The sequence below is a fragment of the Taudactylus pleione genome, unplaced genomic scaffold (assembly GCF_031769625.1).
Source record: "Taudactylus pleione unplaced genomic scaffold, aTauple2 ptg000040l, whole genome shotgun sequence".
NCBI lineage: Eukaryota > Metazoa > Chordata > Amphibia > Anura > Myobatrachidae > Taudactylus > Taudactylus pleione.
The window spans coordinates 22965089-22980981 of NW_028284442.1; the positions used below are offsets into that span (position 1 = coordinate 22965089).

General features: G+C 41.8%; 1 protein-coding gene across 1 annotated transcript in view; it reads left to right on the plus strand.

The window, feature by feature from the left end:
- LRWD1 (leucine rich repeats and WD repeat domain containing 1) overlaps positions 1 to 14706 on the plus strand; it is a 37334-nt gene extending 22628 nt beyond the window's left edge. Inside the window, exons 9-16 of the mRNA XM_088454713.1 lie at positions 1328 to 1413; positions 2594 to 2801; positions 5856 to 5928; positions 7517 to 7657; positions 8282 to 8385; positions 9726 to 9887; positions 13517 to 13635; positions 14505 to 14706. Of these exons, the coding sequence (XP_088310839.1) occupies positions 1328 to 1413; positions 2594 to 2801; positions 5856 to 5928; positions 7517 to 7657; positions 8282 to 8385; positions 9726 to 9887; positions 13517 to 13635; positions 14505 to 14636 (1025 nt within the window). The 3' untranslated portion in view covers positions 14637 to 14706. The remainder of the gene's footprint in view (positions 1 to 1327; positions 1414 to 2593; positions 2802 to 5855; positions 5929 to 7516; positions 7658 to 8281; positions 8386 to 9725; positions 9888 to 13516; positions 13636 to 14504) is intronic.
- The last annotated feature ends 1187 nt before the right edge of the window (positions 14707 to 15893 follow it).

The window sequence follows — 15893 nt, forward strand, 5'->3', positions numbered from 1 at the left end:
AGCCCATTGTGGCTCAGCTGATTAAGGAGTCAATTAAATAAAATTTTAAAAATATACTTCTAAGCTGTTTAGGAATGAGTCCCCCCTACTGCATACAGTTATGTTTATAGTCAATATTCTAAAATATACATTTAGGTTGTTGACATGGGAATTCGTTTTTCTTTTAATTACACTTTTAAGGAAGATCCATTTCATCCCTTACGCAAGTAAGTATTATTATTAGTTATATATATATATATATATGTGTGTGTATGTATGTATATACATATATTATTTATTACAGGTTGAATCTCCCATATCCAAATATTCCGAAATAGGGAATAATTTTGGCATGACTGAGATAATAAAACCTTTGATTTTTGATGGTTTAATGTACACACATTTTGTCTAAGGCACACATTATTAAAATTATTGTATAAAATTACCTTCAGGCTGTGTGTATAAGGTGTATATGAAACATAAATGAATTTCATTTCTGTACACAAACTTTGCTTGAGCCACAAAATTACTGAAAATATAGTATAAAATGACCTGCAGGCTGTGTGTATAAGGTGTATATAACACATAAATGCATTCTGTGTGTATATTAGGGTCCCATTACCAAGATATTTCATTATGACATGCAAATATTCCAAAATACGGAATATTCCGTTATCCAAAATACCCTTGGTCCCAAGCATTTTGGATATGGGAGACTCAACCTGTAGTATTTTATATGCCACATGGATGTAATTGTAAATGTTTTCATTAATTTATTGTACCCACTAATCAATCAATTAATTGCATTTTACAAAAAAAAAAAAAACATTTTTGGTTTCAGTAAAGGTTATTTAAATTAATTTGTAGGCAGCTTTACATCACAGCCTGGTTCTGCTGGAGAACCCGGCTCCTTCTATTACATAACACGAACATAATTGCACAAGTCCTTTCCACAAGATCATCCCACTCATCTTCAGAAATACACTGCACTGCTGTGACCACTCCATTTATTTGATTGGCTATCAGGCGAATCTCTGCAAAACACAGTATAGGTCAAGCTCTGACATGCCCCCACTAATCTTACATGTGAACGCTCTGTTACCATCCAGTTACACCCCCTGGCGGAAGCTTAGATGACTGAGTTATATGCAACTGTGAATTGCTGGTAGGTGCGTGCGCACGGCTACAGAGCATACGCAATGTGATTACACTGCATCAGCCCCACCACGAATAAGTACAATGCATTAACACACAGTATAAAAAGTCACCACTTCTGGCTGTTTCCTGCTTTTGATATTAATTATATTTAAGTGAATGTTATTGAGAGATGAATTGATTGCACTTCTAGTTATCGCGACGTGTGGTGGGGAATCTGTCTGCGTCATCCACTGTGAGACTGGAAAGGTTCTGAAGAAATACAAAGTGCCTGGGGAGGTAGGTGTTACCCTATTTGAACTACAAAATGAATACGTGCACTTTAAAAACTAATCAGAAAATATTGAAGAGTAATTCCATGTAAGAGTAATTAAAGTGTGTTTTATGCAATTTTGAAAAATGGAACAGTGCAGACTCCATAATCACTCAGTTGTAATGTAAAGTTAATAATACACACTATGGATTATACAATGCCGATGGTTGCACTTGTGCCGATCGGTGTCTGTACTGATTGTTGCATTGCCCCCTAAGCCCTTTGGGGGGTTGCGACGGCCAGCATCCCAGAAAACACAGGCGTGTCTGCCCCGTTCTCTGGGCGTGCCAAGGCCATTGTTTGTGTCTTCGGACGTAGCTTCACTAACCTCGGCAGTGTGAATACACCGCAAGTGTTTCAATGGCAGAGATGTAACTGATCATGTAAGATAATGCTTTATTAATGGTGTAGAGTTGTTTTTGGTAAGATACAGTGGGGCAGATGTATGAAGCTCTGGGAAGTGATAAGGGGGAGAGTGATTACTGACCAACCACTCAGCTCCCAACTGTCAGTTGGGAGCTGATTGGCTGGTCATTTATCACTCTGCACTTTATCACTTCCCAGAGCTTCATACATCTGCCCCAGTATTTCATAATGCACATAACACCGTTAGACTATCAGAGCCTTTTCATGTAGATTTGTGAGTGTCACATGACGACATTCAGTATTAGATTCACTTCTGTTTCAGGACTAGACACCTTTTAATATGTCGTATTCTAGTGTTCACTCTAGGTCTGGTTCCGGGCAGGGTGCCGGACCTAGAGAAAGGGCATGGAAAAGGAGACATATCTTTAAGACACGTCCCCTATTCATCACTCTTGGCGGCCTGCCCGGCACTTACGGACATGCCAGGTTGCCCCCAAGCACTCATGTCTCTGTGAATAGATGCCGGCTGCATGCGGCCCGCATACATTTGCCGGCGGTAAACGCTATACCGCAATTTTCCCCACCCGCATGACACTGCGGCCAATGGGTGGGGACTGCACCCGCAGGCTGTTTTAGCGGAGTGACGCCAAGGGGTGCAGGGTGCCTTCTGCCCTTTTGAAATGGGGCAGGGCGCGGCGCCCCGCTAAAACATCCTAGTGGTAACGCTAGTATTCTGTAATGTAGTGGTGTTGCAGTAAAAATAACCTTTTACTATTTTAGGAGCTGTTCACACTGGCCTGGACAACGCTAACAATGATCTGCAATGAGGGTCAAAGGAGAAGAATCAATATTTTGGCAGTGGGTGGAAAGCAGGGAGTAGTGAGACTGATGCACCCCAAAGTCAGCTTGTGTTATGGGGAGATAAAAGCCCATAAAAAAGCCATCTCCATCTTGTGTTTCAGCCCAACGCAGGACACCTTCCTCTTCAGTAAGTGTATGATAACTTCCAAACACTGTCTGCATGCTAAATTGTTCTTGTTTTTGAGGAATAACTTTTGCTGGTATAAAATATGATTAACTACAATCCTGTACATACCTTACTGGGGCAGATTTATCGAGCTTTGTAAAGAAGACAGGTGGAGGTGTTACCCATAGCCACCAATCAGCTTTTAGCTATCATTTTATTGAATGTACTATAAAAGTGATAGCTATAATCTGATTGGTTGCTTTGGGCAACTCCTCCACTTGTCCACTTTTGGAAGGTTTGATCAATCTCCTCTTTATTCTTTAGGTCACAGAATTTGGTATTCCATCCTATTGTTTTAGACAATAATGTGTTGGCTCAGTACTATTAGTATTTTTGTGACTTACAGTTAAAAAGTGCAGGCTGCAGATACCCTACATTGTATATATGATATCAGCCAACTCTCTGGGCAGAGCAGCACAGCCAGCTGGTGCGGTCTCTTACTACCCATTCTTCTCTGAAGTTTACTATGTCAGACCTAAAGGGTCCAATGGAGGAGAGAGGCTGAAACATGCAATCTATTTACAGATACTCTTTCATCCTTCTAGACTATAGAGCAGGGCCGGACTAGGCCTAAAAATAGACCCTGGTATTTAAAGCACACAGGCCCACCTCGCGTCATCATCTGGAGTAGACCCCTCCTCTTACTTTTCCTGACTCCTCCCACTTCTTACTCTGTGCTCTTGCAAATATAATTAATATTAGAACAACATAGAAGTGTACATCATTCTCTGTATTAAAATGCACACAACAGGGGACATCCTGGAGGGGATTCAAACATGTGCCGTAGTCAGACATTTGGTATTTGGTTGGTTCTGTTAGGTAAAGCTGGGACTTTATTGATTTAGGTCACACACAAAGAAAAGAGAAGGATTTTTGTAAATTGGCCAAGCACTAGCTTAGCATTTGTAGAGGATTAGATAGTGTTCACTGTAGGAATTGGTCAGGACAGGGGTGCTGAACACAAAACAGAGCCATTACTATGCATTTTGGTGCCCTGTGTCCATAAAGAGCATTGGTGCCACCATCCATAATTTGAAGCACTGTGTGTGCGCCAAAAAAGACAGGTGTGGTCTTGCCGGAAAGGTCGTAACCACACAATAGTACCCCTAATTCAAATTACGCTACACAGTAGTGCCCCTTAGTTACATTACACTGCATAGTAGTGAACCTTATTCACATTACACCACACAGTAGGGTCCCTTAGCACGTTATGCCACACAGTAGAGCTCATTCACGTTATGCCATACAGAGGGGCTGAATTAGACCCGCTCGCAAGCGCTATGAGCTTGCAAGCGGGTCGATGTTTGCCCCCTGCGCATGCGCGAGACCCGTTGCTAAGGGTCTCGCACCAAAACGGGACGGCTGTCGATTGTGATTGACAGCTCGCCCCGTTTTGGAGGCGGGCAGGGGGGTGGCTACACAAACGGAGGCGTTCCCGAAGGAACGCCTGCCGCTTGTGGGAGGCACCACTGACATCACCAGTGATGTTAGTGGTGAGCTTCCTGCTCTATTTAGAGCAGGAAGCTCACTGGGACTTGCGGGAACGAGACACTACCACAAGGGTCTCTTCGCAAGCCCCGATGGTCGCGAACATCACCTGGCCGCTCACAAAAGCTGTGGGTGGTCACCCACAGCTTAGCGAGCGGCCAACTCTAAATCTGGGCCAGAGCCCATTCATGTTATGCCACAGTAGTACTCCTTATACACATTATGCCACACAGTAGTAGTGCCCCATATAACACATTATGCCACAGAGTAGTGCTGCTACACATTATGCCACACAGTAACACCCCTTACACATTATCCCAACCCCCCCCCCCCAGCAACTCACTGCCCCCTGTGTCCATCCACCAGCCTCTGTCCTCTGCCTGTGTGCCATCAGCAGGTGAATTTGGTGCCGCCAGCGCACCAGGATGCAGCTGCAGCCCTTGAAAGGCAGTGGCAGCACCATCATCATTTCAATCTGGCGCCGGTCACGAGCCAATCTGAGCTCAGGGACCTGCAGCTGTTGCTGATTGGCTGCCGTTCCAGGAGCTCCAATTGGCTCGCAACCGGCACCAGATTCGAATGACAGCGGCACTCTCTCTCATAGGCTGCGGCTGCATGCTGGTGTGCCAGCTGTAATCAGCTAATGGCCCAGCACCAAATTCACACTGCTGCCATCTGGGGCAGCACTGGCCGAACCGGCCCATCTGGTCATCAGCTCTTCTGGCATGTGCCAGAACTGCCAGCTGGCCTGTTTTGCCCTGCTCTGGAGCCATTACAGTGCATGTTTTACGGTTATCCATGCTTGAGTACAGACGGATATCCTTAAACCTGGATTGTAATAGTTTGTAAGAGATGTAGAGGGCGCTGTGTGTGGAGCAGGCACATCATCCTACATCAGGGGTCAGGGAACTTTTTTACCTTTTACCCCAAAATATATTTAGATACACCGATGTTACCCCCTTGATTTGAAAGGAAGGAAATCATATAGTAGTGCCCCCATATCATGCCCCTGTAGTGCCGCTTGTACAAAAAAAAAAACCAAAACACCACCTACCTTAATCCCCGCTCCTGCATCCACCGCCGTCCTGTCCGCCCGGCTGCTCCTCGGAACTATGGGAGAGACGTCATGACGTCTCTCCCATAGTGCGCATGGAGAGAGGCGGAAGCTGGAGTTCAGAAGAGAGACGCCCGCTGGTAATAACATCTCAGCGGGCGTCTGGCTTAGAGCCTCCCTGCGGCACAGCCGGGCAATCATATGAATCATTCTATATTATAGAATGATTCATATGCATGCCCGGCTGTCCGTCCATTACCCCCAGGAATTTCATATTTACCCCATGTGGGATAATTTACCCCTGTCCCTGACCACTGTCCCACATCATCATACAACTTGTTTATAGCTTGTCTCTGCCCTCTACACATTTCTCCAGCCATCCAGAATTTACTTGATAACAAAATCTATTTAAAAAAATGTTTTTCAAAACTTCAAGCCAAAAGTGACTCTTATGTTTGTTTTTCTCTCACAAGCTGGTTCATATGACAAGAGAATTATCTTATGGGATATAGGTGTTCCTGACTGTGAATACAACTTCAGATCTAGGTATGGTACACAAACAAATCACTACTTTGCTATGACTGTCAACAAAGGGTGCCATCCTTTAAGATAATACACTATGAGGTTGATGTATCATGCAGTGAAAAGAGTAGAGAAGTGGACCAGTGGAGAAGTTACCCATAGCAACCGATCACCTTCTACCTATCATTTGATAGAATGCACTTGATAAATGCTACCTCGAAGCTGATTGGTTGTTATGTATAATATGATGATCATTTATTTTTTTGTAGGGTTGAATATCTAATAAAATCACCAGACCTTTATGTTTTAGAATTGTTTGGAAATTATTGATGTAGTATAAGCTGTTGATGTTGTATAACGCTAGAGCTACCCTTGTCCTTCTGTAGCACATGTATTCATGACCTCTCTAGAAATCTTCCCTTTCTGCAGCTGGTGGTGTAGACACTAGTGTGAGCATCAGCCAATACAGCAGTCTGTAACCTAGGTGTAGGAAGCCAGCAGTATACAGGAGAGGAGGCAGAGGGCTAACAATAGCGTAGGTTGCTTGTACCGCTACTCTAGCAATAAATCTCACATTTACTAGTTAATTCGAAGGGGGGACTAATGTCATTGTAAAATGAGATTGTTAAAAAATACAAAGTAGATATCAGTGGGACAGAAGTAATGTTAATGGCTGTCTGGAACATGTCTAGCAGAAATGTGGCGTTCCAATATAAAAGAAAGCCTAAAGTAATATGCACTGTAAATCCCCTTTCAAGATGACTTGGATGTAAATACTGAGCAAGATAGTGTTTATTACCAGACACATTATACATTTGTCTGCGGAATGTAAAATAAATACATGAGTCCGATTCTATAAGAGGCGATGTCCCTGTGTTGTTTGACTGAGCACATTTTTGCCCATTATCTGAATGTTGTGAGGTTGCTGGTTGGGATTTTACGTTTCCAAAGTGTTTTTTTTTTTTCAATGCAATCTGGGGCGATTCAATTGTTTTTAGCACCGCGATAATCCATGGGCACCCACTAAAGAAATTCTGTTGTTTTCGGGCACCCATTGATTATCGTGCTTGATGCGCCCAAATAGAACGGGTTTAGCCGCGTAAAGTGGCTAAATCCTGTTAAAATCTTGGTTAAGGTACGCAAACTGCCATTTGGGCACCCAAACCACGGATCTTTTGCACATTTCTGCTCGCCACCTCAGGATCAACAATTGCCCACTAATCAGCGCCACATAAAACAACTGAATTCCCCCGCTCTTTCTTTATTGATCCAAGCAGCAATTAGCAGTTACAGTCCAACTAGGTAAAAAAAAATACAGAAGAAGAAACCAATGTGAACAAATATAGGCAAATCACTGACAATCTCCAGGAATAACAGAGTAGAACAAAGAAAATAAAAGAGAGAAACTAATTTGGTGCTGTGAACAATTTTTAAGCATAAAAGAAAACCACGTATTTCAAAACAGAAAAAAAGGGGAGGGAAGGGAGGAGTTCATGAACAGTATTTCATGGCCATGCCGCTAATTGAATTGCCCCCTCTGACTTGCCATCATTTTATGCTAATGTCAGTACCTCCTCTGCTAGAAGTTACATGTATGTTTCCCTCTTTTTAGCCAGTTGCTGGTGCTGGATACCACATCGCCTCCTCTGCGGCTCTGCCCTGTTCCTGCAAGCCCAGATGAGTACTTGCTGGCTGCTTGTGAAGATGGTTGCTTTGCTTTTGACATAACACTTAACAAGCAACAGGGGAGACGGTAATATATTTGTGAAATTTTCTATATAAATGTAAATATTGTATGACTGTCTGAAGATGGGTAGATGTGCTGAACTTATACACAGTGATTTGGACATCCAGTCTGATCATATTGGGGCCAAAAATGACCCAGCAATCGGACTACGCACCGAGCAACCTGATCTGTCCAAATTAGGCACCCACATGTCCTGGGTGGCCAAATTGGAGATACCGCCAGGTGCCCACGGCTCAGGCCAAGCGGCTGGATCTGCCCTTGTGTGTGAGCCACTTTGCTGATGCCCTTGGATGATAGAGCTGAGAATCATTCTGATACAGCGGAGTCATTCTGCAGAATACAAAGTTAGGAGTGTACACTGCACAGTGTTAATGTATGGCCTTCCTCAACTTTTTAAAATATGTATGCTCTGTAAAATAGTGAATTTCACATATGCACTTATGAATATTGCAAAATCTTCATGCCGGTTGAACTTTTATTGTTCACGGTGTACCAAAGTTAGGGTAAATCTCCTTAGTGGCAATTCTGCCTATCTTTGAAGAATTTTATGTAATACGTGATAAAATAATGCTGTAACATCAGGTCATAACTCCCATTAACATTGAGGCCTACTGTTCATTTTCCAATCAGCTCACATGTCGTAGACTTCAGTTTTCCAATATACAACAAAGAATCGAAGGACGCAGACTTCCATGTAATAGATTCTCTGGCGTTTCTGAATAATGACCTTATAGGTAAGTTTGTACTAGGTTTCTGTATAAATTGGTGTGTATGTATTGAATGTTTATGTTCATGATACAACTTTAATGGACATTTATAGATTGTATAAAGCTTTTATTGTTTTAAAAAAAAAATGTTATGTAAAATAACTGGGCCCATGTTATTCTGCTTGGTATACTTGAATTGCAGTTGGCACAGCACTTATCACTGTGGCCCTCAATTCCATTTCAACCATTGTGCCATCTGCATGGAAATTGTTTGGCCTCCCTGTGTTCTTGTGTGTTTTCTCTCATGGTCCAAATACATACTGGTAGGTTATTTAGCTTATAATTAAATTGTTGATACAGGAACTTTGTGTATGAATACAGAATATAAATCTGTATCAGAATAGTTGCAGAATATGTTGGCACTGTATACATTTAAAATAATAAGCGATAATATTTTTCCTTCACATAAGATGGGGGACACTGTTACCATAGGTGTTGTAGATTCGGCTCAGGAACTGTTCACAGGAGTTAACTACTAAACCAAATTAGACACCTCCCCATGTGAGGAAGCATTTGGTTTCATAAAGAAACCTCTCAGTGGATTCTCCTAATTTTAAATCAAGTGCCTCAAGTGGGTGCTTCTGCATTTGTTTTGGAGCAGAGTCTCCCTCAGTGTCACTTAATGCATTTCGATATTTGTATCTCTTTCTCAAAACTAGAGTGCAGACTACTTAATGTCTGGTTGCCATGACGCCATCTCGGTAGGCCGGAGGGTGGGGGGAATCATTATTGGGATACGAGTGACTTAAATGCTCCATGTCACGTGACCACATATTCTTTTCATGATTGGTGGGAGATGTAAATAAATATGGACACCTGAGGACCCGTGGACATGCTTTTGAGATATACAAATATCAAATTGTGTTAAACGTTGCTGAGGGAGCCAACGCCATTACCCTTAAAGGAATCCAAAGGAAAGGCAAGAATTTTGTTTTGAGACTCTGCTGGTCGCATGTCTTCATACTACATGACTTTTTCACGGTCTTTAAATTTTTTTATACTGTTAATATATATATATTTTTTAAAAAACATTGGGATTTTGCTCCATCTTCAGTGCCAAAGCACATGTGTGGCACCTGAGGCAGCCACTTTGTGGGATGAATTGGCAGTCTTGAGAATGCAGCTTAATAATTCACTGCCAATATTCATGAGGCTGAACTAATGTTCTCAGTTTGTCAGCCTAGATAGCCCAAACAAAGAGGACTTTTATAGCAGGGATGGGGACATTGCTAGAAATACAGTTAAGTGTTCTGCTGGGGTTTCTTATGTCACTGCTGTCCTGAAATAATGCTGTTTTTGGTTACCAGCTTCCAAAAGTGCAATGCAGGGATCCATATACATATGGAGCTGGAAGAAATCTTTTGAGAAACAAAGACCTAAAAACAGCAAGACGGTGGAAGCCACTATCCTAGCCGAGCTGAAGTGGTCAGAAACGGATCTACCGTACCTCTCACTCGCTACCTCCGAAGGTAATAATGAATAATGCTGACACTACAGTGAATATATATATATATATATATATATATAATTAGATGTCACCTACAGACCTCTCTTTTTATATAGGCACAGGAGTTGGAGACTTCTAATGTCCATTTAATTTCCAGTAGGGAGTACTGATAAACAATTGTTCATTATTTGGCTAATGGAAAATATTTATTTGTTTATTTAAAAATATCTATACTGCTAGGTCTCTATATATATATATATATATATATATATATATATATATATATATATATATATATATAATCTGTGATCTCCAAAGGTAGAGACAGACCAGCACTCCATAATATGCAAAAACAGTAGTAAGCTTTTATGTGCCTTTAAAAAGTCAGAAAAAACATCAATGAACAGCTCAATAATAAATGAGATACTTCGCTCCAGACCGATAACCACAGAGTCATAGCCGTGCATCTGAGCATATACGTGAGCAGTGCTGTACCCCTTACAGCTTACTACTGTTTTTGCATATTATGGAGTGCTGGTCTGTCTCTACCTTTGGAGATCATAATCCTATGTCTAAAATTTGACATGGCATTATTTTTCAAGTATGTGCGGTCCTTTCCTTTTTGTATAATTTATAATATATATCTTTGTACACGGACACAATTTTTGTTATTTTAATTACAGTTAGATAATGAATATGGTTTTAAAGTGCAGACTTTAATTATTCACATTGAAATTGGAGGAAGGGTTTAGGAAAAGTTGTTAATATGTAGCCACCTCTTTTTCGAGAGACCAGAAATATTTGGACAATTGTCTCAAAAGTGGTTTCGTGGTCAGGTGTGGGCTATTCCTTCATTATTTCTTTATCAATTAAGCAGGCAAAAGGTCAGGAGTTAATTCCTAATGCAGCATTTAAATCTAGAAGCTAATCTAAAGAGCTCACAAAGGGGCCATCCTTAGGCTGCAAAAACAAACAGAATCCACCAGAGAGAGAGTGGGAACCCTAGGAGCGGGCAAATCAACCATTTGGTACATTTTGAGAAAAAAGAACACACTGGCGAGTTATTCAACACAGAAAATTATAAGGGTAAAAAATAATGGCGCCACCTAGGATCACTTCAGATCAGCATTTACTATAAATTACCAATACAAAGTTACGCAACACAAAAAGCCCTGTACGTTCATGGAAGACAGCAGTGGTGGATGATCGAAGGATCCTTTCCATGGTAAAGAACCCCTTCATAATATCCATCCAGTTGAAGAACACTCTACCATATAAAGAGACGACTTTACGAGAGCAAATACAAGAAGGTTCACCACAAGGTGCAGAAACCATTCAGAAGCCCCAAGAATAGGAAGGTCAGATTAGAAAAAAAAAGCCAGCCCAGCCCTGGAACAGTATTCTTTAGACAGATGAAATGAAGATCAACGTGTACCAGAATGATGGGAAGAATGGAGACTGCTTGGAAAGACTCCTGATCCGAAGCATACCACCTCATCTGTAACACACAGTGGAGACAGTGTGATGGCATGGGCATGTATGGCTACCAATGGCACTGGGTTACTAGTGCTTATTGATGATGTGACAGAAGCTGTCTGATGAATTCTGAAGTGTATAGTGATATACGGTCTGCTCAGATTCAGCCAAATTCTGCAAAGTTGATGGGATGGGCCTCCACGGTACAGGTGGACAATGACACAAAACATACTACAAAAGCAACCCACAAAGAAGTGGAATATTCTGCAATGGCTGAGTCAATCACCTAATCTGAACCCAATTTAGTATGTATTTCACGACAACAAAACTAAAGGCAGAAAGACCCACAAACAGAAAATGGAGACTCCTGCAGTAAAGGCCTGACAGCATAAAACAGGGGGAAAAACACAAAATTTGGTCATATCCATGGGTTCCAGACTTCAGGCAGCTATTGTCTGCAAAGGATTCTCAACAAAGTATTTTATTTATAAACATGTTAATTTGTCTAATTACATTTGAGCCCCTCAAATTAAGAGACTGTATAAAAATAGTTGCAATTCCTAAATGTTTCATACACTGTTTTTGTTCAGACAACAAACAGTAATATTGGACCCGTCGCTAGCAGTGGTGTATTGCAAAAAAAAGTGTCGCAATGCTGCACACCTACACGAGCAGCTATGCCAATCTTCTCTCTATCAGAACAGAACAAAGAGGCCCATTTATCATTCAATATTTGAGGTAAAATCCCCGAAAACACACATTTTCGGGGGTTTACCTCAAATACTAAGTATCCCCCGGATGTATGAAGGAGGGACCACAGCAGTTATCTCCGTTACCTGCTGCGATCCCTCCATTGCCGCTGGCAGCCGCCTCCTCCATAGGTTTCTATGGGGGATGCGATGCTGCCAATGCGAAGCAGCCCCGACTGCCCTCCGGAGACATGGCTGGGATGGGCTCCTTTCGGAGCCCGTCTCCCTGCATGTCCCGGATAATACATCCGGCAGATAGGATCGCATTTTGCAATGCGATCAGGGGCGTTACTAGCATGCCCTGATCGCATTGCAAAAGCGATCCTTGATAAATGGGGCTCAAAGAGTGGTGTGAGGTGGCGCTTATCAGACACAAGGCAATAAGGATTAATAACCTATTTTAATCACAATAAAAATGCAAAATACACATCCTAAAAAAAACATTCACATGTACATATTAAATATCCAAACAGTAAAATGAATCTCAGCAGGGGCCTAAAAGATGGCCTATATATCCTAATTCCACATGGTACTAAACAAACAGGTGCCTGTGTTTCAAATATTTGAAAGTTGATATTTATGTAGCCACAATGATTCTATAATGTAGCAGACGTTACTGTATTAAAGTGCTAGTGACACACTTCTAAAAGATCCTTTATAGAATGTCCTGAGTGGATCTCATATACTCACAATCCTGGATTAGTATAATGTAGGAAATGATCCAGCTCCTCACTAATTAGGCTGTATGTGTGAGTGAGCTGATGTGCCCAGATCATTCGTATGCACCGGACACACTGTGTAGCTCTCTGTCAGGAGACCCAGCGTATTCCAGTGTCTCCAACAAAGTAATGAGAGCAGGGTCCGTATTCACAATAAATTGCAGTGAAACAACAGTGTTCTTAATACAGCGACTGGGTATTCACTCTTGGTTATAAAGCAGCATGCGCCCTCTAATAAAGGCTTCCATAATAATTGTAATCAGGTGAGGGGCAAACAGAGCAGCGGAGTCCCAAGTCTGGCACTTGTATTCTCACCCTCAAATGGAATGTCCACACTTTCTGTGGTTTAAATCCAAGGTGCAATAAGAAATAGGTTGATTCTCAGGTCCAGTTATTATATCTTACGACAAACTCCTTCTGTATCCTTAACATGTTTCTCCTCACCTAGAGACTTTCTCAAAAAAAACCTTGAATCACAGCTGAATGTCTGCACTACAATTGCATCTCCATTGTTTAATGTCCAATCCATTGGGGTGGCGTAGAGAACCAAATTTGTAAAATATTGCGTCAGTGTCAAAATATATATGGACCTAACTGTATATTTTACACAGGAGTCAGTGTAGCTGGGCCCCATTGACAATTGCTGTATTGAGGGACAGACATTCTCTATAACTGCTGGTTATGTGGCATGTTTTTATTCATTACAGAAGGATCTTGGCTGTTCTGTGGTGATGAGGCTGGAAAGCTGTGGATTTATGATCTTGACTCCTGCAAAGCGAAGATACAGAAGGGAGAGCCATGCAGTGATCTGCAAGAGCCCACAAAGGTATGGGATGTGGCTGAGTGGGTGTATAGGTGTGGGGTGGCGGAACGTAAGTTAGAGAGTGCCTTCAGTGAAGGGAAGAAGGAAAATAAACAGAGAGAAAATGTATGGAGAGGTTCAGTGTGGCAACTCATGACCCATACCAGCCAGTTATTTCATGGCAGATGAATACTTCTGAATATGTAATCTCCAGCACACCTTGTTTATTCCCACTGCGGAATGGAGAGACTTCAAGACATTGCATAAAAAGAGCAGTATGTTTTACCTTCTGTAATCCGCAGTCATCTCTCTCTTTATATTCCACCTGGTTCAAAATTCTATTACCATTACATAGGCTGGAAGCAGTACACCAATCAGAAGTACCGGTGTATCACTTAGCGACTTGTTCATTCTTAAACACCTACCTGTAACTTATTGACTAATGCATTGAAGAGTTCTACTGTGGTTATCAAGGCTGAGGTTGAAACACATTACAAACTCCTGCAGACCATTCTTAGTACATGCTGACAGTCAGCGTAACATCTGCATGTACTCACTTCAGCTACTTTTCACTCACTACCAGCATCAACACTAATCAAAACAACTGACAATAGATTACTATGTTCATATTGCATTTGTCAAACCTGTTGCGAGTGTAGACACTGCTTGTCAGTGATCTATTGGTGGCTGTTTTGATGTGTAATGATCTACAAATGAAAACCTCTAAAGATCACACACAAGCAGTTGTGAATATGTACCATAATAAAACTGATACTATAGATAAGTAGGTGTAGTTCTGTAGTTAACCTAGAACTGTAGTAACCTATGTTCTCCTAGATATATTATATACATATACTGTGTATATATAATGGTTTCTTATTATCTTCAAACAGGTTATTAACTGGCCGTCAAGAAAAGTTGAAATGAAGGAACCTGTGATTAACACTGTGCTTGTGGACCCAGCTCTGGAACATTTAGTCGCTTTAACTGACAAAAATATTGTTGCTATTTGGAAAATATTATGACTGTAAAAACAAAAAACATTTAATTGTGCCGTGCATAGGATTTCCCTATGGGAAAGTGAAACACTTATGTTTTTTTATGTTCCTCTTTTTAAAGGTTTTTTTTTTTTTGGGGGGGGGGGGGGGGGGGGTTTGTAACCGTAAAAGTGACTTTGCGTATTTTATAAAAGATATTTTAAAGTATGTGTAATAATTGTTAATTTTAAACATGAGTGATTTAACCCCATTGCAGCGGAGGACAAGTGGGGGTTGTCCTACGCAATGTACCCTAAAACAACAGGGCAATGCGGATTAATGACAACGTCACTATTGTAAAAAGAAAGAAATTAATGTAAAATATATTGGGGGAGGGACTTTAAATCCCTCTATTATGCCAACCACGGCACCTTTTAAAAGTTTTTGCTGCGTGATCAGTGTGATTACCAGACTATAACCCCTACACTGCAGGAAAATAATTCAGTCCAGAGACGGGAAAAGATCTCACCCATCCTCTGGATTCCTGAAAGTAACCGGCACCCACATTAGGTGTGGGCAACCCCTCTTTTAAATGATGTGGACACTAGTAACTATTGTCTGGTTGTCAGCAAATAATATCACCCTGTACTATTGAAAACAAAGGTTTTGTGCAAGAGGGAAATATGTGCCCTATCCCCTCCATAATTGCGCCTATACATGTGGGGTCACCCATATATAAAAGAGAGGAGTCCCCTCTTTCAAATGATGCAGCTCCTTAGCAGCTTTTGCCTGGTGACCACCTGTGATCAGCAGACAATATCACCTAGTACTACATCATTTTTATTTTCCATAGATGGAGGGACGGCACGTGTACCCTCTCTCCCCATACTGGCCTGCAGTAACATGGGGGAATCCTTGTTTGAAACAATGTTTCTACATCAGGGTCCATAGGGTATCCACAGGATACCTTGGGGTATAGGTGATGACGTCAGGCATCGGGCACCATAGAGTTAAGTTTTCAGCCTCCCAGGATGCACTAGGGTCCCCCTCCTATACCCCGCCCCCGAGCCAAGGCATCTCAGTTTCGTTTGGTGCCCGGCCGGAGTCGGATGCACCTGTTAGAGGGGGGCTAAGAATAGCCCCTGAAGTTTCTTCAATGCAGCTGTGGCTGCACATCTGGAAGTACAGCATGGACAGTCAGTGCAGACGTCCATGCTGTCTTCCCTACATCCCCGCCGGTACCAGAACGCCAGTACCGATCCGGGGATGCTGGTAAGCATCTGGGGTCACAGTTAGCGGTGACCC